The sequence below is a fragment of the Macrosteles quadrilineatus genome, unplaced genomic scaffold (assembly GCF_028750875.1).
Source record: "Macrosteles quadrilineatus isolate MER2022 unplaced genomic scaffold, UCM_ALF_1.0 Scaffold_16__1_contigs__length_3527350, whole genome shotgun sequence".
Classification (NCBI taxonomy): Eukaryota; Metazoa; Arthropoda; class Insecta; order Hemiptera; family Cicadellidae; genus Macrosteles; species Macrosteles quadrilineatus.
The window spans coordinates 1744106-1768454 of record NW_026542609.1 but is presented as its reverse complement, the minus strand read 5'-3'; the positions used below and the strand labels follow the sequence as shown (position 1 = coordinate 1768454).

General features: G+C 33.9%; 1 protein-coding gene across 1 annotated transcript; it reads right to left on the bottom strand.

Annotated features, from left to right (window-relative positions):
* Nucleotides 1-1887: 1887 nt before the first annotated feature.
* On the bottom strand, nt 1888-23823 carry LOC129005117 (methanethiol oxidase-like). The gene is made up of 11 exons (XM_054433928.1): nt 23598-23823; nt 17192-17352; nt 16740-16925; nt 10488-10647; nt 9791-9931; nt 5799-5964; nt 4117-4211; nt 3553-3740; nt 2499-2644; nt 2218-2340; nt 1888-2016 (listed from the first exon to the last, which is right to left on the bottom strand). Exons 1-11 carry the CDS (start codon nt 23629-23631, stop codon nt 1944-1946), a joined length of 1473 nt encoding a protein of 490 aa, XP_054289903.1. The 5' UTR covers nt 23632-23823; the 3' UTR covers nt 1888-1943.
* Between the last annotated feature and the right edge of the window lie 526 nt (nt 23824-24349).

Sequence of the window (24349 nt, the reverse complement as noted above, 5' to 3'; positions counted from 1 at the left end):
TCTGTATCTTACTATCACTCGTTTTCATACTATGTGGTTTCCAGACTTTGTGGACACCCTGTATATAATTTTTCTATAAATAATGTGCTTATATTGATTTGGTATAGTTATCTCTAGCTATACTTTGATTTGTAGAATGCTATACTCCGTTCACAAAATATAGGTGGTTTGAGAAGAAATTATTCCATCCCCTCCACCTCGAGCACTCTAATTTTGAAACAAGCTGAATAGATTTTAGCAGTTCAAGCACAGTTTTTCTAGTTTTTCTTTTCCAGTGGGAATTTGGTGCATTGGACGGTTATATCTGTAGTATTGCCAGTTTGTTGCAGTTTCAGTTTTGTTAGAGCCACATTAAGTTAGAGACCCCTCGACAGCACAGAAGCTGGTAAAATGTACACATAGTGCATACAAACCTCCAGCTCAAGAACAAAGGAAACAAAAAAGGTAATTTTAATTATTAAGTTCTTGAAACTGAGATACTACAATAAGCTACACTAGTGTACATGAAAGAAGTTAAGTAGTTACAGTATTTAAAAACAAATTACTTATTTAAAAACTAATAAAAGTCATAAATTCCGATGAGTTTAAAAGACTCAACTCATAGATTACATACCTAACAGTTCCATAAAATCAACATTTCTTGTAAATATTTTATCATTTTTCAAAAGCTGATCTGTTTTTTTAATGTATTCTACAAATCTTTCCCACTTATAGCCGCATTAGGTTGTCCATGTTGATCTTCGTCAATGATAATGTGGTAGGCATAGTACTACCCATTGTCACCAGTACGTTTACAAATTTCAGTCATTTTTTTATAGGGATAACATTTTGTTTACATTACTTAAGAACTACATGATTTTCTGCATAACCTCTCTGTCACAATTTTATTTGCTTCAATTGGCATTAATTTGGCTAGTTACTGTTATAATGTAAGTTATATTTACCTGAAAAAATGCAGAATTGAAAGGCCTAATGTTGTTCAGATGGTAATGTGATAAATGAGAATTCTTCAGTGAAAGTTTTATTAAGGTTTCTTGGATGTAGTCATATTATTTTAAAATCACTTGACTTTTATGAAAGCATATATTTAATGTCCTTGCCGTACCAGTTTAATTCAGCCTTAGAGTATTTTCCTTTGCCAATCATAAAGTTAAGTCCGTGTTTCCTACAAAATAGTAACACTTCGGCTAACATCCTTGTTCGTTGTTTGTAGGAATCTTCATATTGTAGCTGTAGGTGTTCTTCATTATATAGGTTGATAACGATGGCAATTTTTTTAAATCTCTATTTCTTCTACTTGGTGGCGTTCTATGACTGCTATGTTTCCATGGTTAATAAATGGGTTCTTTCAATGATTTCTCAAGAAATACAGTACTATGTCAATTCATTTTTCTTAATTGGTAAAATATATCAAATTGTCCAGGCTTTCTCGATTTTTTATATATTAATATGTACGAATGTAATTAAAGTAGTAAATATTTAATTTCAACAAAATCTGTAAATGTACCCAATGCGTTTCGTTGAATTGAAAAATAAATAACAGCAATTAAATTCTACAGCTGATCAAAATGTAAACAATTATGTTCTTCATAAGGATAAAATGGGAACTTTCAAAGCCACTGGCGCAGAGCCCAAGGGACTTTTTCAAAAATGTAAGGCCAGTTTGTGAATCTACGCGACACGCTCTTTCCAATGAGACGTCAATGGATAAAATCAGTTAAGAAATGGCGGAGGAGTTCAACCGACAAAGTTTCATGTAGCGTATTAATTATATAGATTAATTATTGCTACTACAAATTTTAAAGTGATTTCATACGGGGAAATAACTAATTTTATGGAAGAAAATAATTAAAACAAGTAACAGGTGATATTTATTAAACTATTAAATATTGTTATTGTGCGATACATAGTGAAACAGTTCAGGGATATTCAAGCAGAAACTGTTAAACAGCGGCTACTTGTTCTTTAGCTTCGTCCACTAACCAGATGTCCGAAGTGCAATCACCACCCGGATACCTGAAATAAGATAATATGAATATGTCTATCTTTTATTTCTTTTGTAAATGGCATTGCCGTGAAATAATTAAATATTTCCCTATACTTATCTAACATACACTATGATCAGCAGGCATAAAAATATTAAGTTTCCAGTCTCAGGGTTTCACTATAGACTTTTAAATGGAGAATCGTTACAAAGTTTATAATTAAACAGTTTACCGAGTTTCATGCGCCAACACCGGACCTTCAGGCTCTTTTCCAAAGTCCACCAAGAAGTCTTCATCCAGTTTCATCCCTCCTTTCTCTGTATCTATGTCGAGTTTTACCAAAACAGATCCGGTTCTGAAACAATGGAAACATTCTGTTAGTAGTTAACATTTAAATTGGCTTCCTGCATTATGTTATGGTAGCAGGGTGGCTTTGAATAGCTTTAAAGAAGTAGAAATGATTTCTACTAGTTTAGTTTTTGAATAATAATACCTGGGATAAATAGGACTTACTGGACCATGTCGGGGTAGATCTGTTTGTCCCAGGGAGAGAAGAGGGAGGTTGTGACGTAGAGTCTCTTTCCGTCCAGACTCAGTTGGAGCATCTGAGCCGAGCCTTGGATCTTGCGGCCCTTGATGACTACAGGCTTAGGCTGCTCCTGTCATACAAACAACTGGACGTGAGATAGATCGAAATAAACGGTACCAGCAAACTAACACATACTTTCTCCCATCAGTTCTTCCAGTAGGTTCCTGAGGTTGCGGGTACCAATCTCGCCAATCACCAATGGATTTTATCTCAGTCATAATGACCCAACCTCCTGAAATAATTGCATAGCCTGAAGTAATATGAAAAATTATCTCAGTCTAGCTCTAGGGCCTAGGATTCCAGGATATGAAAATGGGACATGAAAACTACCCAGGTATAACTTGATCAGTAGTTTATTGTGTTTTTCTACATAATTTTCTTTTTTGTGAATGAACTTCCTTACACTTTCACTCATAGAAACAACATCTTACGGTAAGAGATCCCAAATTGTTTTACTTTAATGCTGTATTAGAGGAAATTCTGTAAAAATAATTTCTAGATAATTTGAAGCCTGATAAAAAACTATGTTTCAACTACCTTTGTCAGTCTTTCATCTTATGTATTGTATTCAGAAGGACCACTAGTTTTTGGTCATAAGATTCTTTCTCAAATCCAACAATAAATTGAAGGTCTATAAAATGTGACAGATATTTTCATCAATCGGCAAATGAGGTTAACATTTAAAACGGAGAAACATTTCAACAAACGCTAGGCCAGCCACACTTAAATCATGGTGGACATGATGGAACAAAGTGAGACGACTGTCGGATTTTATTGGTTACCAATTTGATGTTGAATTTGACAATGGGTCTTGTAACCTGAAATTAGTAATCCTCGGAACACAACAAATAAGAGGAACAAGGGTACGTTGCATTATGAGTCTTGATGGCAAGAATATTCAACTGTATAAAGTATAAAAACTCTTTGTAAGCAAATTAAAAAAACAGTGATCAATTTTAAAAGCATAACATCACTTACAGACAATTCTTGATCCTCTATAACTTCTATTGGACCTCCCTTGACAATTTTACCTCCAATGAAAACTTGTCCCGTCATTTTTGGTTGAGAAGGGTTGGTAATGTCGTATTGCCTTACGTCTCCATGTAACCAGTTGCTGAGGTAGAGGAACCGATCATCCAGTGAGATGACTATGTCTGTCACCATCCCTGGTAAAATTAAAAGATCATTAGTTTGGTGCCTACAGTTTATTATGTATGCTAAACAATATACATTGATGGTTTTAACTTTGCTGGAAATGTTAGCTTAATGTTGCTATTGATGCTGCAATACATTGGAAAAATCTTTTACCTTTAAGATTATTTTAAAGTATATGGACTATAGCAAGATTGGCAGTATTTCACTTAAAGGGGCGGGGAACCACCCGGACAACAAGGAGTTACATTATGAATAAACATTTATTAATTTATCTACCCATCTAAAAGTGAGGGCGCCGCCTCTGACTAGCAAGCAACGTGTCAAACCAAACCTCTTGGAAGAAAAAAATAAGGAAAGAGGGTAAACTTTTAGTTTATAGTTTTTTACCTTCTAATTCCGGAAGAGCCCATCCTTTGACTTTCTTTGGTGGAATGCGTATTACTCTTTCTGCAGCCCAAGTACCATCGACTTTTCGGAAAAATCTAAAAATTTAAGCTATTAATTAAGAAAGGTTCATCTTTCTTTTGTGTTGTGAAATTTATTATTAAAATATGGTAAACATCAAGGATACTCAGTTTTTTTCTTTGACTCGCACAATAATTGTCTTAAGATGAGACAAGTGATGTTTTTCTGTGATTTGTCTAAGGCATTTGACTGTGTCAATCATGAAGTTCTAATTCACAAACTTAGTAAAATTGGAATAACAGGTAAAATTCGTCAATGGTTAAAATTATATTTGGCAAACCGTAAACAAAGAACTTGCGTTGTAAAAAAGGGAATAAAGTACTATTCAGACTGGATAAACATAGAATGCGGAATTCCTCAAGGCTCAATTCTTGGGCCTTTTTTATTCATCATCTATATCAATGACTTGCCCCAAAAAATTCTTTCAGAATTAATACTTTTTGCAAATGATACCACTGCTTTTGTTAAGGGCATCTCAATGTCCGATGCGCAAATTTCAGTAAAAACCCCTTGGAAGATTGCCGTGAATGGTTTACAGCTAATGGCCTGGCACTAAAACAGTGATAAAACAAATTTCATATTTAAAAAAAATCAAATAGGCCTATGGCAGATAATATTTCACAACAAAAATTTCTCGGAGTAATCATTGACAAAAATTAAATTGGAACCAACATATTGATTGTACAGGGTATATAACCTGTTCCCTGCCTATATATTTTAAGATGTCTTATGTTTGTTAAAAATAATTTGGAAATTTAAATTAAGTAAAACAGCATAGGACACCATCATGAAACTAGATTTCAAACAAATGTTCAGTATCCAAGACACCGTCTGACACTATCTGAAAAGACACTACAATATATGGGAAGGAAACTCTACAATACACTACCCAGCGAGTTGAAGGAAATAATAGAGGAGAACGGCTTTAGAAAAAAGTTAAAGGATTTTTTTATTAAAAAAAATTATTATTCAGTTGACACATTTTTAAATGATAAGTTTTAGAAAAACAACTTGTAAAGGGATAATTCCTGTTCTTAAAATGATTTTTGTGAGGTTTGATTAATTTTTTTTTTTCTGGATACTTATTGCTAGGTGTACTCAATTATGATAACTTTACTGCATTGACAATGTCATCTATTCTGTTCTAGCTTTGCTAGTTGTTAAAGAATGTACTGTTATGAAAATAAAGATATTCTTATTCTTAGTGAGGACCAGAGTGCCAAAGTTTTAGAGTGTAAATTTCCAAAACATTTTTTCAATATGGTTTTTTTTTAGTTTTCTAAAAAAAAAACACGTAGAACACAAATTTCAATCAGAATTTTAACCTCCAAATAGCCACAGTACACAGACACTTTACTTTCAAAAATATTTTGGGAAGGACCCCTAGAAGTGGCGGAGCTGAAGCTGTTTACATCCAAGTGCGAAATTTACCCTAAACCTGGGCATGATACACACTGACATATCTCCACATAACCGGATAGTGACATAATAAAGTGTGGTGATTTGTTGACGTAAACTAGATTTTAATTTAACCACAAAACAATGTAACATCAGTATCATGTGGAAAATACCCAATTTTTCAAAAACATTCACATGGATCTCACCTGAAGATGGCAGATGTAACTGCACAGCCTACAAAACCCTGGGCGGCCAGAGGATTGTGCAGAAACCTAATCTCCAGAGGAGCGACTCCATCCTCTCCCAGGGCAATGGTCTGCAACAGCTTGCGATCCTTCCACGAGTAAACGTTCAGGGAGCGACCAGTCAGATCTGAGAACAACGAGTCAAATTGAGAAGGTTCAAAATCCAATTCTTCAGAAGTAAGTGATTCATGGAAATGAGCGACCAGTTAGATCTGTGAACAACCTATGTTTAAGAGGTTCAAGATCATCCAATTCCTCAGATGTAAGTGATTCATACAAACGAGCGACTAGGCAGATTTGAGAACAACATGTCAAATTGAGAAGGTTCAAAATCCAATTCTTTAGATGTACGGTACGTGATTTATACAAATGAGCGGCCAGTCAGATCTGAGAACATGTCAAATTGAGAAGGTTCAAATTCCAATTCTTTAGATGTACGTGATTTATACAAATGAGCGGCCAGTCAGATCTGAGAACAAGTCAAATTGAGGTTCAAAATCCAATTCTTCAGATGTAAGTGATTCATACAAATGAGCAAATCAGATTTGAGAACACATGTTAAATTGAGATGGTTCAAAACCCAATTCTTCTGATGTCAGTGATTCAAACAAATTTTATCTGTGTTCAAATTTAAGTGTGTACAACTACTCCCAGTAAGTTTTGTCATACGTAGCCTACTTCAAGTTTTTTTTGTGGAAGAAAACATGAATTGTAATGTCAAAACACATCAAATTCAGACCTAATTGAAGAGTTTTAACATTGGTGTAAAATTTGTATTGCCAATTTGAGTCAAGTTAACATACTCGTCTAACATATCTACTCCAGTTGCTGATCAACTAAGATTCAAACTTAGTCCTGGGCCCTGTTTCTTAAAAATTCAAGTCTAGTAAATACTAGTCCCATATTTACCTGTCTTACTAATTTGTGTTTCATAAAAGTTTTTCTATCGCTAGTAAATACTAATGTATTTTACTAGTTCTGTGTTTAAAATTCTAATCACATGACCAATATTGCTTGTCACATGACCAAAATTACTAGCGACGTGACCAACTTTACATTCATACTTGGCTTAAAATACCTACTTTGTATGGTCACCATTTCATTAAAAAGTATTAAGTATTAAAAAGTGAACTCTCAAGACTCATTTATAACCTCAATCTTGGGTTTTCTGACGCTTCATAAAGGGTTTAAAATTTTGTTTATTTTGATACTAAAAATAAATAGCAGTAGAAACGCATTGTCTTCTTTCTTTTAATTAATAACTATAGACATACAAGTAAGATAATAACAATTTATATATCAAACCGCTATTATTATATGAGCCATAGCCCCCGGCGTTGCCGCAAGAACAGTCATTGTTAGCCTAGCCGGATGTAGTTGCGGCGCTGAACAGATAGGTGGAAGTTAATCTGTTGCTGCCTCATTCACTGTGATTTTCTTAGTTTTTTTATTTTTTTTATTCTGACGTAACTTATACAATTAAGCTTGCTTTTACACTAATTTATAACTTATAATTAGTATAAATCTCAATAAAGAAAATTGATTGATTGATTGATAGAATAATTATTCTAATAGGGCAATTGTACATCCATTATAAAATTCAATTTCACTCATTTTGTACTACACCACATTATTTTATTGCTTGTAATTTATTTATAATAATTATCATTTTAGCACTCACAAAGCCATTTTTTATCTAAAATTGCAATTTGAGCCTATTTGCACTTGCAAAAAGAACTGAATAATTCATGTTAGCGAATTTCCCACCATATAGGGAATAAGCTATTACCGTAGTACTCATGGTAAGACCTGGACCCGGGACCGATTTTTTTTTTTTCGTTTTGAGGTCCCTAGAGGCCAAAAACACCATCCGTTCAAATTCATATATATGTATTTATATACATATATATTCAATTTGATATTGTTCACGTGTAGGGCTACTGTAATATAATATTAATAAATAATACACCATAGTACCCTTTTTTTATTATTTTTAATGACTGATGCATTTCAACACTAAGGTCATGGTCACAGTCTTTCACAATGTTATTAAATTTAAATATGTAAAACTAAGAAAATAAATACAATCAAATTATTCATATATATATATATATATGTGTGTGTCCGTTGACGCGATAACTCGAGCAAAAATGATCCGATTTTGATGAAATTCGGTACAAACGTGTAAACCTACGTTTATTCGAACGAGTTCGCGAACCAGCATGATCGGACCATGGGAATGGGGGTTTATGGGGGGTTTTATGGGGTAAAAATGGGTTTTTCCCATTTTTGACCCAAAAAACATAAAATTTTACAATTTCTTTCCAAACTATTTTGTATAGCTTAAAAAAACAAATAATTTAGTGTATTGAAGCGTTATAATGCGCCTAATGGTTACGGAGAAAATTCCAAAAAATTGTAAATTTTAAATTACCATGTTATTCTTATGGAGAATAAGTAAACTGTTGTAGTTTGCTTGTTTATTAACATATTTTGCCCAAATTTGGAAAATGTTTTTATTTCTTACTAACTATTAACATTTTACATTTAAAAAAGTTTACCCTCCCTGTTGCAGCAAACCTAAGTATGTGTTAAACTGATTCTATTTAAATAGGGAATAAATGTGATATTTTTAAGGAGAGATTTTAGGGTAAATCCAATCAGGCAAATGGAAATTTGCTTAGTCTGCAGGTTTGCTGCAGCGGGGGTATTTACAATTAATTATGTGAGTAATGAAATATCACTATTTTCAAAAATACAAGGCTACTACAAATAATACAGGTGTAGAGAGGTTGGTAGAAAATGGCAAGTATTTACCAGTCTAATTTTAAGAGTAAAACTTTATAAAACACACTTGCTATCTACACTAGTAAAACCCCCTAGTATTACACTAGTCCCCTACACTAGTAACTAGTATTTTACACTAGTAATTTTTTGAAACGTAGACTTGTAAGATACACTATTATTACTAGTCCATGGACTAGTAAATACTAGACTAATACTTTTATGAAACAGGGCTCGTTTACCAATGATCGGGTATTAGTATATTGCTGTCTCAAAGAATTGATAATTGATACTGGTATTAGTTGAACCATCTTACCGGTATGCAGGAGTTGATTTAACTGGCTAACTCCACTTCTATTCCGTTAGTTGAATTAATTGCCAATCAAGGAGTTGATTTACTCTGCCATCTTGAGGCTTTATATTAAGGTTTATAACTTAATTAATTTAATTGAGAGATCATTTTGTTGCTCCAGGATAACCAGACTTAAGACGGTTGGATAACTGGTTCAAGTTTTACATGTTAGAATTACCAGTTCTTTTTTAATTGTAAGTCAGCTGTCTAAAAAAATATTTTCACTTGTATCAACAAGTTTAATTCTTTTACCTAACCCGCCATGTTAAACTTCCCTATCCCAAGCGTGATGTATACAACTTCTTTACTTCACGAGTGATGTAAAGTTGAAAAAAACTCACTCGGTGATGTAATGAAACCCATTTAAATAACATTGAGTGCTTAACTTAAAAAATATACCTCTATGGAGCTAACGACGTTCAACGGTAGAAATCAGCTGTGCGCTTGAATTTTATTGTTATGTTTTGAAGAATTATCCTAACCTAGCTTTTGTTTGTAAATGAACGTCACTGTTAGAAGATGAGTGAAATGGATAATGAAAAATATTGTTCGTAACCTCCTGTATATTGTCGGGTCAGGTAAAATCTTGTACGTTACACGTTACGCAAGAGTGTGTTTACATCACTTCGGTAAATTATGCAACTCGCTTCCGCTCGTTGCACAACATTCACCTGCGTGATGTAAAAACGCTCTTACTACACTTGTAAGGTAAATAGCTATTTTATGAACTAGACAGTTTAATCACAAATGTGAGATTTAAGAGACACCAAGATCATCCTAGAAATGTATTGTATAAAATTGCAGTTTGTTAACATACCTGGATTCAAAACATCGTCGTGTTTATAGCCTGGCTTGAAGGACTTGGGTGCGCCCCACTCACTGGATATCATCACATCCCAATACGGCTGATACCAGAAGTCATATCCAAACTTGGCAGCCTGGCCTTGGGTCCACAAACCTGAACAAGCCATGGTAATTACTATAACTTCATTTAAGATATGTTTTGAAAAGGGTGTGCCAATCGTGGTTTTTTATTTAATATTTATGTTGCTAATTCCACCAACAGTTGTCTAATCACAAACTTGCAATTATACTAAGATTATATAGCCTCCATTTAACTAAATCTACAATTTTTCTCAGTATCAACCTTAATCATCTGATAAAATATAATATTAAAATTCATGTTTAAGATCTTGTGCTGTGATATTACCACAGTAAATAAAAGCTTACTATCGTCAACAGCTGTAACTTGTGTTACGGCAGTTTTGGCATTAACTGAAGACAGTTGAAGATTCAGTTACGGCAGCATGGTGAACGTTAAAACACATAAACATACACAAACATTTAACAAAAATATACAAAACTACCTATCGCACTTATGCCCTAGGCCTATCGTACATATGGTACCAATTGACATTCCCACAATCCAAGCAAGATGCCGACATCAAGATTGGTCATCTTGCTTGGATGCTCAGGGCTCTTAAGTCTTTAATACCGGTAACTGATGTACAAACCTTTGACTTTCCAAGAAGCACCATCGACCAAGACAAAGTCCCCTAGTCCCTCACCCTCCACTGTGCCCATGGTGGATATCATGATGTCTCCAGAGGGTAGACAGTGTGTAGTGTGAGGGGTTGCCACCCCTAGAGCATGCATCTCGGAGGGTTCAATTACCTGTTTGAAGAAGGATAAATTAAGCAGAAACTATACAAGAAATATAATCACCGAACTGAATATTATAGATCCATTCCTGTGTCAATATCAACCAAGGGTCCCCTATGTTATTTTAAGTTGTACAATGGTGTTTTACAGAGTAAAATATTGATGGGTCCCCACTTTTTTGCCATACCATCACGGAAGAAATCAAACGTTGTATTGGACTCGCACTTTCTAAAACCCCTGCCTCAGGCTATCATCCACTTTGAAAAAACATATTAAACATATGTTCACTGCGGTTGCGTGATGGCCGGCCGCAGCTGGATGCGGGAATAGCTAATGTGCTGTGTGAATGAGTGCGCAAAGACGTTTGAATTCAATTTCATTAAATAGGAGATGCATATTATAGCATGTACCACGATCCAGTGATTGTGGAGGTAGTTTTAAAAGAACCCTACTGATAGCAGCACTAAACAAAAGTGCTAACGGGCCCTCGGTATTGCCAAATGGAGGGAAAATACCCCAGCCGCAGCAAACCTGCAGACTAAGCAAATTTCAACTTGTCTGATTACATTTTATTTAAACAGTTCCATAAGGCCCGGTTTCCCCAACTCATTTAAACTCAGTTTTAAGTTAAACGGCGATTTTAACTTAGTTTAACTTTGATTTGTGTTTCCCCAAATTTAAACTAGGTATTAATCTAAGTTCAAACTAAACCACCTCTTGACTTGGTTTAACTACTGAGGATAAAATAAACTGAGTTCAAATTAGTAAATTACAACAGTAACATAACCTCAAATCAAAACAAAAAGTAGGTGTTAAAACAATAATAATTGAACCAACTACGAATTCATTTGGACGAAATTAGGCTTGGTTTAGGGGTAGCTTTAAGTTAAGTTTTATTTATATTTTAATTTATTGTTTATTAAGTTCTTTTTTTAGTAAATTAGATTTTATTTCAAGTTAGGCTACGATTAATTAATTGCAGTTACCCCCTCAAACGGAAGAGTTACTAGACATTTCCGAAGAAGTAGAAGAGGAAGATTGACACTTTAGTACCTAGAACAAGAGGGCCTACTAAAATAAGGGACAGAATTGACCATTTCAATAAATGGAATAAATCTGAATTTGACAACAACTTATTATAACTTGATAACATAACCTTAAACAGTGATGTTATTCTAGCTGCATTCGCACATTGCTGTCTGCTCTACTGAGTTGTAGCGTAGCGCTGTGGTGGTTGTAGGAAACACTAGCCCCAAAGCCCACCGAAAATTCCTTACAAATACACATTCAGGATTGCCAACCGCTCGAATTGCCGTTTATCTTAAACGAAGCCAGTAAAATGTTGGAGAAACCGAACACACATTTTAAACGGAGTTTAAAAATAAACTAGTTTATTATAAACGTAGTTTACAACATTTTGGGGAAACCGGGCCTAAATAAGACATATTTATTCCCAGTTTAAAAAACATTAGATTTAACAAGTGCTTAGTTTTGCTGCTATGGGGAAGGTAAAAAGTGTTTTTTGACCAAACTTTAATAGGATAGGATGAAATAAATAAATTTGCCAAATGTCATTAAAATATATCCATAAGTAAACTACAACAGTTTTAATTTTATTCATAAGAATAACATAGAAATTTTAAACTTACACTTTTTTTATTTACTCTGTAACCTTTAGGCATACAACAGAGCTTCAATATACTAAATTATTTCTTTTTTTAAGCTCTGCAAAATGGTTTGGAAAGAAATTGCAAAATTTTATGTTTTTAGGGTAAAAAAGGGAAAAAACTCATTTTTTACCCCATAAAACTCCCCATAAACCCCCGTTCCTGTGGCTCGATCTTGCTGGTTTGCAAACTCGTTAGAATAAATGTAGGTTTACATGCTTGTACCAAATTTCAACAAAATCGGATAATTTTTGCTCAAGTTATCACGCTAACGGACACATATATAAATAAATATAATGTATAATATATGTATAAACAATCGAAAACATTATAAAAAACATTAGTACCCTTTTAGAATTGAAGAAATGGAAACGAGGTTAGCAAACCCAACCCTAAGATCCTTATCATAATCCTTATCAAAATCCTTAGCCTTCAAAACAATGGTACAGACCAGGGTTTGTACCATTCCCATTCAATAAGATATGTTTAGTTGGAATAACTGACCAATATGAGAAATATATCCTATAAATGATTTATACAACAAATACACTATAATCACTAGTATAATCAGTAATCACTATGATACCCTGGGGGTCGAGAAAGATAAATTTCGTTGCCAGCATTGGTTTTCAATAAGATTCAATAAGATTCAATAAGATTTATTGCAGCCATTAAACATAACATTTTGTAATAGGCATTGTTACAATAGTACTTAAAAATAGATCATACATCAATTATAAATTTAAATATATACAATATCCTATTTAGAATCTAAACTAAACATGACATGTCACTATTTAAAAATTCTTCCTGCGTGTAGAATGCTCTTGATTTAAAAAACTCAGTAATTTTTCTTTTAAATTGGTTTAAAGGTAGTTCACGAAAACAAGTGGGTAGCTTGTTGAAGAAAATATGTTGATTGTAAAAATGGCTATTTAAAGTTTTTGAAAGTCTGATTTGAGGTGTGACTAGGTTGTTTTTGTGTCTCGTGTTGTATGGATGAGAATAGCTAGAAAATTTTAAGGGGTTAATAAGGGGAAAATTTTAAGGGGTTTTAATAGAGAGATCCTTCCTAAGTGCAACCTGCAATATTTGTAACTTCTAATCAATTCTTAAAAATTATCTCACTACAATGTTAACATTAGGATGTTTATGAGTATGTCATATATGGTTCTTGTGAAAACTACTGGACCAATTGAACTAAAATTTTGCAGAAATAGAGCTAAGGTAATAAGGTTTTTTTATTGAAATTTTTTAAAGAATTTATATGGATTAAAATAAACTTTTTTTTTATTAAAAATGCCACTAGCGTAGATACAAGCAAACAAAAAAATAAATTGAAAATAAAACTTGTCAATATACAGTTTAAAAAAAAATTCTCTGTAACCATTAGGGGTAAAGCAACTCTTCAATGAACTCAATTTGCAAATATACAATTAGGCCTAAAATAGATCAATCAATTAATAAAAATGTAAGTTTACACATTTGTAATGAATTGAAAGTTAAATGTAAACTTTGAGGAATAACTTCAATTATCTTTTTAAAATAAAATCCTTACAATACTGCAAAATATATTATATAAAAAATTACAATAGCTTCTATTCGTTTAATGTTCATACACTTGAAATTTGGCCGGAGGAAGATAAAACTAGTTGATTTTTACTTAATAATGAATTACGACCAGTGATATGAGATCATGACTCAATAAGGCGGATGAAATCATTGAAAGGTTATCATTTATCATTATCAAATTTGTTGAACTTGCATGTTACCTACTTTCCATTGTCGTGACTTATAGAACTATGAAGCTTCAAATTGCCTATGTTCTCAGAATTTAATGTTCATTTAATTATTCATTTTATTATAATAAACCTTTTAATTGGAAGTTAAGTATACTTTTTAAACCAAAAGAACTGGTCTAATCCTAAAGTAGCTATTTTTTACCAAGTTATGAATTATTTGTCATGTGAACGTTCATACAACCCAATATACAGGGAATATATAGAACTATTTACATTATGTGAAAACTGGAAATAATGAACAATTTCCATATTTTTGTGGTACAAAACTCCAAACACAACACATAACGTTTGAAAGTAATTAATTACTCTAGTAAAAAAAAGTATTTTCATCATAAATTTAATCTTTTTAGGGTGATGAACTAATGCTGTAGGGTTATGACGTTTTAGCTCAAAGAATTCAAAATTATTACTGGAGTAACGGTAGTTAGAGTCGGGACCACATAAGTTTGCAGTTGAGGGAGGAGCCTATTTACCATATGGGTTTGAATGAACCAATGAGAACCGTGTGGTGATGCCAAATCTAATAATACCAGCTGATTTGAAAATATTGCTTATTATATTTTATTAGTACGATGTGGCAACGTTGCACTAGCCTTGTCTTGTGATTGGCTGTCACCAACTGCAAACTTACGTGGTCCCGACTCTAAATACGTAGTCAATATAAAAACAATTTATTAGTGTTGGAGCAATAGGAACTGAATTGAGATTTAATATCTAAGATATCGCAAGTCTTACACAACATGAAATGTGATTAATGTACAAGATCAGGTAATATCTATTTTATGGAACTTTTATGAAGCCCTGATATAGAAGTGTGATCTGCTTTCAAAAAGATAATGAAGTAAACTTTGTATTAAAAACAAGTGAAATAGTATATTTCGTACCTAGGACCGAAAATGAGGTTTTGCCGGCTCGAGACAGTTTTTAAGTCGAGAACTTAAATCGGTTGAGAGCTGCAAAACCATTTCGGTCTGTGGTACGAACGCTATTTTTCACCACACTATACCCTATTGCCACTATTCACCACAATAATAATGCACACAAGAATAACTTTAAGGTTATGTGAAGAAATAATTTCAGGATCAGCAAAAATAAAAATAAATAGTTGCTAGGCAATGGTAACAATAAAACAATTCTATTGCAATGCTATGAATTTTGAATGTGTATTTAATATGCATTCATGTTTCAAGTAGGTAAGCGGGCAGCTGATTTTGCGCCCCTAGCCCTCCGAGTGTCATGCGTCGCTGCAGCGACGCGTAACACACTTTGTGTAGTGTCATGCGTCGCTGCAGCGACTCACGAACACTGTTTACGGCGAAGGCTCTATGACTGACAAAATCGGATTGAACTGGATCGAGTTTGGTATCGTTCTTTTCATTATATTCTAAGCTTTCTCCAGAGGTCTGTCTCTTAAGCGCTTTATGTTCTCCGAGCCGATCGTAATTGTAGCAGACAGCTGACGTGCGTATTTGTAAACAGGTTAGTTAACCTCGGACCGATGACTGATGTGTTTTATTATGTTTATCATTGTTTTAGTGTTAAAAATCAAAAGTAGTGATATACGTGGTGCATTATAAGAAGATTTAAGTGATTTTGAAGGGCTGGTTCATGATCCTGAAGAAGTAGGTAGTGATATTGATGTAAATTATCAGCCAGATTCCTAGCTATGGTTAGGCTATGCATTCTTAGCTAAACGCTATGTACTGAAATCTGTTTTTTGCCCATAACTTATTTATTTGCAAATCTACTTCCTTATATTATTATATATTTGTAATCCTCATAAAATTTAGAACAAAGTGGCTATTTTCAAATATTTATAGGCCTATAATTTATACAATTTCATTGAGCGTGAACTTATTTTTTTTTTCAATTTTTCCAAAATAATTTTTATTTTTACCTAAAAAATGTTTTTTGAAACAAATATTCCTTAGGTTTTATGTATGATATTGAAGCCCATGATTTTCCAAACAAAATGGTATATAGAACAGTAGAATTAACATTGTTTTAAGCTTTTCAGATCCGTTTTAATAAAACCTTGCAAATGCGCCAAAAATAGGCGGACATTAAGGCCTAAACTATGGACACTCGGAGGGCTAGGGATGTAAAAACCTGCTCGGTCCCCAAATAATGATGACAGCTGGCATGGTCAGCAAAACGTAACTTTCAGCCACCAATTAACGTATGTAAAACCGCTAAAAACACCATAGTGTGGTGAAAATAATATTTAAAACTTAGAAATATTGATTCAAAATAAAGTTTGGGCTACCAATCAATTATGCTACCTAACAACATTTTGACACCATACAAAACCAGAGTTTGAGCTGTTGCCTTAAAAAAAATTAATTGCCAATTGAGTTAAAACGCACACAAAAATTACTTGTAAGTCTACTACTGAACTAGTAGGCATATCTCGATTTTAATTCCTTTTTTGCATATCTGAACAGAATAGTGAAAAATAAACAAAATCATATAAATATTGTATCTACCATGGGAAAACTATAAGAAAGATATTGTGTAGCTGTGAACCGCCATCACAGGTGGTATGTTCTATTGATTGATTTACTATGTAGATAAGCCCTATCTACATAATTCTGTTCCACACTATCGCTAACCACTAGTATGTCATTCAATTTACCTTATGTATACTTGGGGCTTTCGGGTTGGTCCCAACATCCAGAATATAAATCCTGTCGCTCCCCAAGCAAGGAATCACTAATTTATCCCTTTTCTTGCTGATGTCCCCGAAGCAACTACTGCAGCTGTTCCAACCGAAATGGTGAACTTCGTCACCAGTGTGCAGCATTTTGGTCCGGTGGATCACCTGTAATACATAAATAAAATTTGTAAAGACGGGTTGCAGAAACACCCACTGTATTATTCTAGATGATCACGGACTGGTTAACGGGTATCCACACAGTTTTGTGAAGTAAAAAATACATTTACGCTGTAAAGAAGCTGTTATATTTATTTAGAGTAATGAATAAAGTGCTAGAAATGAATTTTTTTTATTTTACAAATTTTTGCTGTCTTTGGTCACATGTAACCCTTGGGAAGGGTTAAAATTGACATTTTCACAAAAGCACACACCTGGCAGTATGTGGGACTCGCAGGGTTCACGTCGACCACTGCCAAATAGTCTTGTTTGGTCGTGTCAGGCTGGACACACAGAATGTACAAGATCTCTTCTCTCGGCCCTTTCTTGATGGCATCTTGAGGTGTCTTGTAGCCTGGTCCACAGGAGCAGCACCCTTTAAATAAGTTATGAATAAATAAACAAAAACGCCTTAAATCAAGTGAATGTAACAGTAGTTTTTCAGAATTACTATCTTACATATTTAAAAAAATTTTCGAGTTCGTTTGACTCTTCTATTTGACCAATTTTCATTATTGAGGTCTCAAATTGAAGGTATGCACCCAAAGATTTCACATCAAGCATCGGCATATATATATCCACTGTATTACTCGACCAACATCATAAGTTTGATTTATTTTTGAATTCTTACGGTACTTCAATTGAAGATGTATTTCACGACTTATAATTATATATAGGCTAATCCTATATATTTTGGTCTAAGAACCTTCAGTAAAATTCCGGCTTTCATTTAAGCTATTAGTTATTCAAATCGGACGAGTTTCAAGCAAACCCAATGTGAACAACCAACATAAAAATTATTTTTATAAGGTTTTTCTACGATTAAAAATCAATAGCTCCAGTGCCAGTGTTGTTTATGTTTTTATATGTTTTAGACTAAAAATAATCAGTAAAACATAGGCTTAAATTTGAATTATTATAGATCGTTTGAATCAGTTCAGTTCAAGGTACTGTATTACTCAATCAAAAATCATACATTTGATTATTTCTCGGATATGATATTTACTTCAACGCTGGGGAGCAGCATGGGCCCTCTAGTTTTTAAGAAACTTTTTCTAATAAAACACACACGAGGCCTACAGTACTTATATACTAGTAGTAGCCTACGCTATTCTGCGCGTAACGGGATGAGTGAACATGAGCGCAGTAATGAAAGAGTCCACCCACACCTAGCCTACTTACCGGTGTCACTGGTGAACACAATGTTATTTGTATGGGAAAATCAACCAAATCTTAGTCAACAACAATCCTAACTTCTCGTCCTTTAATTAGCCAAAGTCATTTGTAATATACGTAATGGATTTCCAACAGTTATCGATAGGAGGTAAATCCATCGTTCCTGTACAAAACGTCTTTTGATTAAATGAAGCCTATTTCCATATTTGTTATGAGGCCTATCATAAACAAAACTAAGCCAAACTGAACTAATCTAACTTAACCTAATTGCCAAAGCACGGTGTAAGGAATCTCCTAAAAAATATCGTATGGCTTACAATGATGATTTAAAACAACGATATCGTAATTATATCATCTAAAAATGATAAAAAATCCAATATATGTTTATCTAACTAATGAATCTAAATGCCATAACCAGTTCCCACACTCCGCATTGCTTGCCTTTGCCACTTCCATCACCACTACCTACGTCGTGGACCTGGTTCCCTCCCTTCCCTCAGCATTTTAGTATTGAATGTACATTAAACTACCACAAACTCTTCCCACATTCAGAACTTCTCGCCTTTACCAAATCCTTCCCTACTTCCTACGACGTGGACCTGTTTTCCTCCCTTCCCATAGCCTTTTGGTATTGCAAATGCATTAATCTAACTGCCACCAACGGCTCCCACACTCCGCACTGCTCGCCTTGACTACTTCCTTCACCACTTCCCATGTCGTGGACCTGTTTCCCACCCTTTCCATAGCATTTTAGTAATGCAACTGTTTCATTGCAGATACATAAATCTCACTGTCACCAAAGGGTTCCCACACTCCGCACTTCTCGCCTTGACTGCTTCCTTCACCACTTCCTACGTCTTGGACCTGTTTCCCTCCCTTCCTTTACCATTTTATTATTGCAGATACATTAATCTAACTGTCACAAAGGGTTCCCACACTCCGGACTGCTCGCCTTGACTACTTCCTTCACCACTTCCTACTTCGGGGACCTGTTTCCCTCCCTTCCCATCGCATTTTAGAATTGCAGTTATATTAATCTAACTGTTACAAAGGGTTCCCACACTCTGGACTGTTCGCCTTGACTACTTCCTTTACCACTTCCTACGTCGTGGACCTGTTTTCCTCCCTCTCATAGCATTTTATTATTGCAGATACATTAATCTAACTGTCACAAAGGATTCCCACACTCTGGACTCCTCGCCTTGACTACTTCCTTCACCACTTCCTACGTCCTGGAGGACCTGTTTCCCTCCCTTCCCATAGCATTTTAGAATTGCAGTTACCGTACATTAATCTAACTGTAACAAAGGGTTTCTACACTCCGGAATGCTCGCCTCAACTACTTCCATCACTACTTCCTACATCGTAGACCTGTTTCCCTCTTTTTCCATAGCATTTTAGAATTGCAGTTACATTTATCTAACTGTCACAAAGGATTCCCACACTCCGGCCTCCTCGCCTTGACTACTTCCTTCACCACTTCCTACGTTCTGGACCTGTTTCCCTCCCTTCCCCATAGCATTTTAGAATTGCAGATACACTAATCTAACTGTCACAAAGGGTCCCCAAACTCCGGACTGCTCGCCTTGACTACTTCCTTCACTACTTCCTACATCGTGGACCTGTTTCCCTCCCTTCCTTTAGCATTTTATTATTGTAGATAAATTAATCTAACTGTCACAAAGGGTTCCCACGCTCCGGAATGCTGGCCTTGACTACTTCCTTCACTACTTCCTAAATCGTAGACCTGTTTCCCTCTCTTTCCATAGCATTTAAGTATTACAGATATATTAATTTAACAGTCACAAAGGATTTCCACACTCCGCACTGCTCATCTTTCCGCTTCCTTTACCACTCTCTACGTCGTGGACCTGTTTTCCCCCCCTTCGCATAGCATTTTAGTATTACTAACATCTTTGAATATTTAATATTCAATGCCAACATTAAATTGAATAATGTAAAAAGCTGCTTTGTTCTAAATATATACATATATATATATTTTTAATTTAAAGGTGAATTTTAATACTGAACATAAACGGTATATAACTGCCGACTAATATTATAAAGTTCAATTTATTATTCAGAAAGTTGTGAAATTGAATTAACTTAAATAACATTATTCTGAAAGCTGTGAAATTATAATGATATATATTCATAGACGCCAAACTGTTTACTCCATGAATTAAATAGCTTAGAGTAAAAGTCGTTCTCTCTGTCTTAAGTAGACAACAAAATTGTTGGTCACAAAACGTAAACAAATAAAAAGAACTCAAAGCTTTTACTTACTTTTAAGTTTTGAGTTTTTTTATTTTGAGTTTTTATTTTGAGTAAAATAAATTCTGATAAAAAAAAACAACAAAAAAAACTTACTTTTAAAATGATAAAATCAAACATAGACAAACAATAATTTGCAACATCTGGTTAATATTACGGATTGAATTAAATTAAACATGTAATCTTGTTTCTAAAAAGCATTGCTCACACTAATAAGCATTGATTATAAAATATCTCATTTTATACTATGTGAACAAAAAAAAACATTAACACTCTTTCTACTAAAACAAAAACATACTAAGCCCTACTATTTATAACTCCTACTATTCACGTACCAAAGGCAAGAACATATAAAACTTAGTTTTTTTATTGTTCTTTTTCAATTGAAATATTTGTATATACCCCTAGCTTAGAATTAGGAAATTTAACGTCATTCAAACAATTTTTATGTCAAGGGTCGGTTAAGTTAAGAGGAACTTGAAAATATACATGTAATGACCATGGAACGCTTGTAAAAAGTTATTCATTATTAGAATAGAATGTGAAATCTACAGGAAGTGTCAAAAGTTATACCAGTAGCTACCTCTGGATTAGAAAACATCATAACTAATCTATGGGTAATAATTAGTAATATGCAATTTTTATTTAAAAATCCCATGTTATTCTTATGGAGGAAAACGGGGTTTTTGTCACAGCTAATTTGAGAGAACGGCTGGGCGTAAAAACTTGGTAGGGGTGTCTAAAGAAAGGTATTGGTCTGTAGTTGAGCCCTCAAAAGAGAAACGAGGTAAATTTCCTTGGGTCTCTGTCCCAGAGGCCTTTAAAGTTCCCTCTGCAATTTTGTTTACATTACAACCATATGCATAATTTTACACTACTTTTAATGAACCAGCTGTTAATATTAAAATTGTATTTAAAGGTCTACTGAAACTGTCAAAATTAAATGTTTACATTATTATTTATGATTTTATATTGATTCTCCACTGCATGGCAAGTTTTTTTATAGTTTCAACAAAATGATGAATTTATCATACGTTTTAAATGTTTTGTTCAAAAATCTATGCTTTAGGCTATTGCTCTTAGAAAATTTTAAATTATGAAATAAGTGTGACATATCAATTTTGAAGGAATATATGATTATTCCTTATCGGGTTAGCTTATATATTGTAAAGTTGGCACTTGCCTTTTTTTGCCTACTTTCAATCACCATTTATTTTTTAATTCAAGAAAGAGCACCAGAATTTCATTTATTGGTATACAAGTTTTCGATAATCGGGTTGAAAATTGTGTCATAGATGAGTACGTTGAGGATGAGAGCTGTGTTCAAGTTTTGGAATAGAATAACTACAGAGTATGTTTCATTTATGGTTTTGGTGAAGTAGTTGAACTAATGTCAATTCAGGTATTAAAAAAAATGTGTACAGGGTTTTTACTTTGATGTACAAATGTAGCTAGGTCGAACAACACATCTAAACCTAACTGTATACAAAACATTCGGAAACACAACAGTGTCATCACATCTAATCGCATTTGCATAATTTGTTACCAAGGCTGGACTAGGTTACGGATTTGGTTCCGCAAAAGTTCAAGATTTGTGATCAAATTTCCTACAATTATGGTTCATTCCATCCACGAAATACATGCAGAGCTTTATGTGATTGATGGCCAAGGCAAAACTACCCCATAAGTTAATGAATTATCAAGTAAGAACAGGATGATTAAATACATGAGTCGATGTGGCAAGAGAAGCAATTAAAATTGCTTAGATCGAAGTAAGAATGTTACTGCTTTCTGAAGAATCAGATATTTTTATCAAATACAAAAAAAAACTAATTTAATATGCTGATAAAATTCTGTATTTTTATGGCCAAATATGAAGATTTACTTATAAATCCGGATACAATCTGAATGATTTTCCTAAAGCTGATGGAATTAGTTGTTAGTTATAAATATTGACTCTTTCCGTAACATGATAGACTAATTATATGAACTCATTCTCCCATATAGTGAAAGTGGCTTTGACATGAAACAAACTCATGAACAAACTATTATAAGACTCCTGAAAAACCTTTTGGGCAACCTAAAGCCGATAAAAAGGTAGGCAATATTGTGTTAATCAAATTCATCAATCACGTTTTTTAGGGAACACAACCGTCATACTTATTATCGCTTACCCCCCCTTCATTTAACTAAGAATTTAATGACTTCACTCTATCTATCGCAGTTGGCTGAATTTACATAAAACCTTAACATTAACCGTCGATTTCGACGGGGTTCCACTAGTTGTGAATTAATGTGGTTTGACAGTTCAGCTTATTTACATTTGGGTGGCATAGCAAATTGTAAACATTGTGTGTGTTTAATGGCAGCCATGGAGACCAATCAATATTTACTTTTAAAATACTCAACTCAGAACTTTTAAAGCCAAAGGGGCAAAGCCCACGGTCAGTATCAAAGAGTGAATAGTCCTATAATGGTCCTTGGTATGGTCGCTATATTTGTGTAAAATTTAAGCCCAGTCAGTTCAGTAGTTTATGTGTTTATTAGTAACACACATACAGACAGACACCACTATATTTTTATATAATAGTATAGGCCCCTAGATATAGATTAGTAAGATATAAGTTTAGTTCGGCCGCTTAGAAAACGACCTGCGCGCTAATGCTAAACCAATGCTGGAGTTGGTTGCTTTCTAAGAGGCCGAACTATAGTATTAATAACTCACAGGACATATTTTCAATATAAGAAACCTTAAACTTTTGAAACAAATTATAAAACCTCAACATCTTATGTGGGAATTTTATTTTATAGAAAAACAGATCAAAATTATTTGTTAAATAAGTTAATTAACTTAAGACTGCCCAATTAACTCGGAATTACTTAAAATAATTACATCAAGAACAACACTGTAAGTTAATATAAGTTAGGTCCATCCAAAATTCAAAAGATTATTTTTTCTAGTATTTTTTATATATTTTTCCAATATTCTTTACATTATCTGTTTAGCTTTTTTTTAATTAATTTATTATTAAGGTAAGTAAATATTTACTTTTTGTACCAGTTTAAACACAGCCTGATGATAGTTTCCCTGAATAAAACAATATATTATATATTGGCCTTGTTGAACATTGAAATTTAGTTATATACATGCTAATAAAATGTTGTATTAACCTGTTGGAGAGGATGTTAGTTTCTCAAGAGGCATAACTACAGGCAGTAGACTGTAGACCAATCCTGTCTTAGAGATAAGTCTTAAACAAACACAAACAACAACACTGGAAAGTTACTTGCTTGATGACACCGATGGAACTAAAAGTTCTCTCTCACTCAAACACTAGGCCTACTGGTCTTTCCGGTTCCTGGTGGAAATATGTGCGTGCGTGCAACGTGCAGTCTGGTGACAGAACCACTATCACAACACTGACACTGACTAGTGACTACTGACTGACTAGTGACTAGTGAGTAGTGACTACACTGGTCTGGACACTGACACTGACTGACAGACAGGACAGACTGACACTACTACTACTCGCTCCGCTCTGAGTCGCTCTACTACCAACAACTAACTACAACCATAGATTAAACATACTCCCTTAGGGAGTAAGGGGAGTATGTTTAAGATTAAACATACTAAGGGAGTATGTTTAATCTATGCTGCAACCACAGAATATCTATAATATAATTCTGTGCTACAACCCTACAACTACGTCGCGTCGTGACTATGATGTGTTTGATAAACAATATATATGACAATATTGAATATTAATTATATTATTGATCGTACAAATAGCGAACAACCAAACTATATTTCAAAATTCGTCCAATAACTTTGTCCAATCTACTCCTGTGGTTCGGTTTCAGTTTCACTCCCTCAAAGACCAAAATATTCTATTCATGATTCATCTCAATGACTGACTATGATG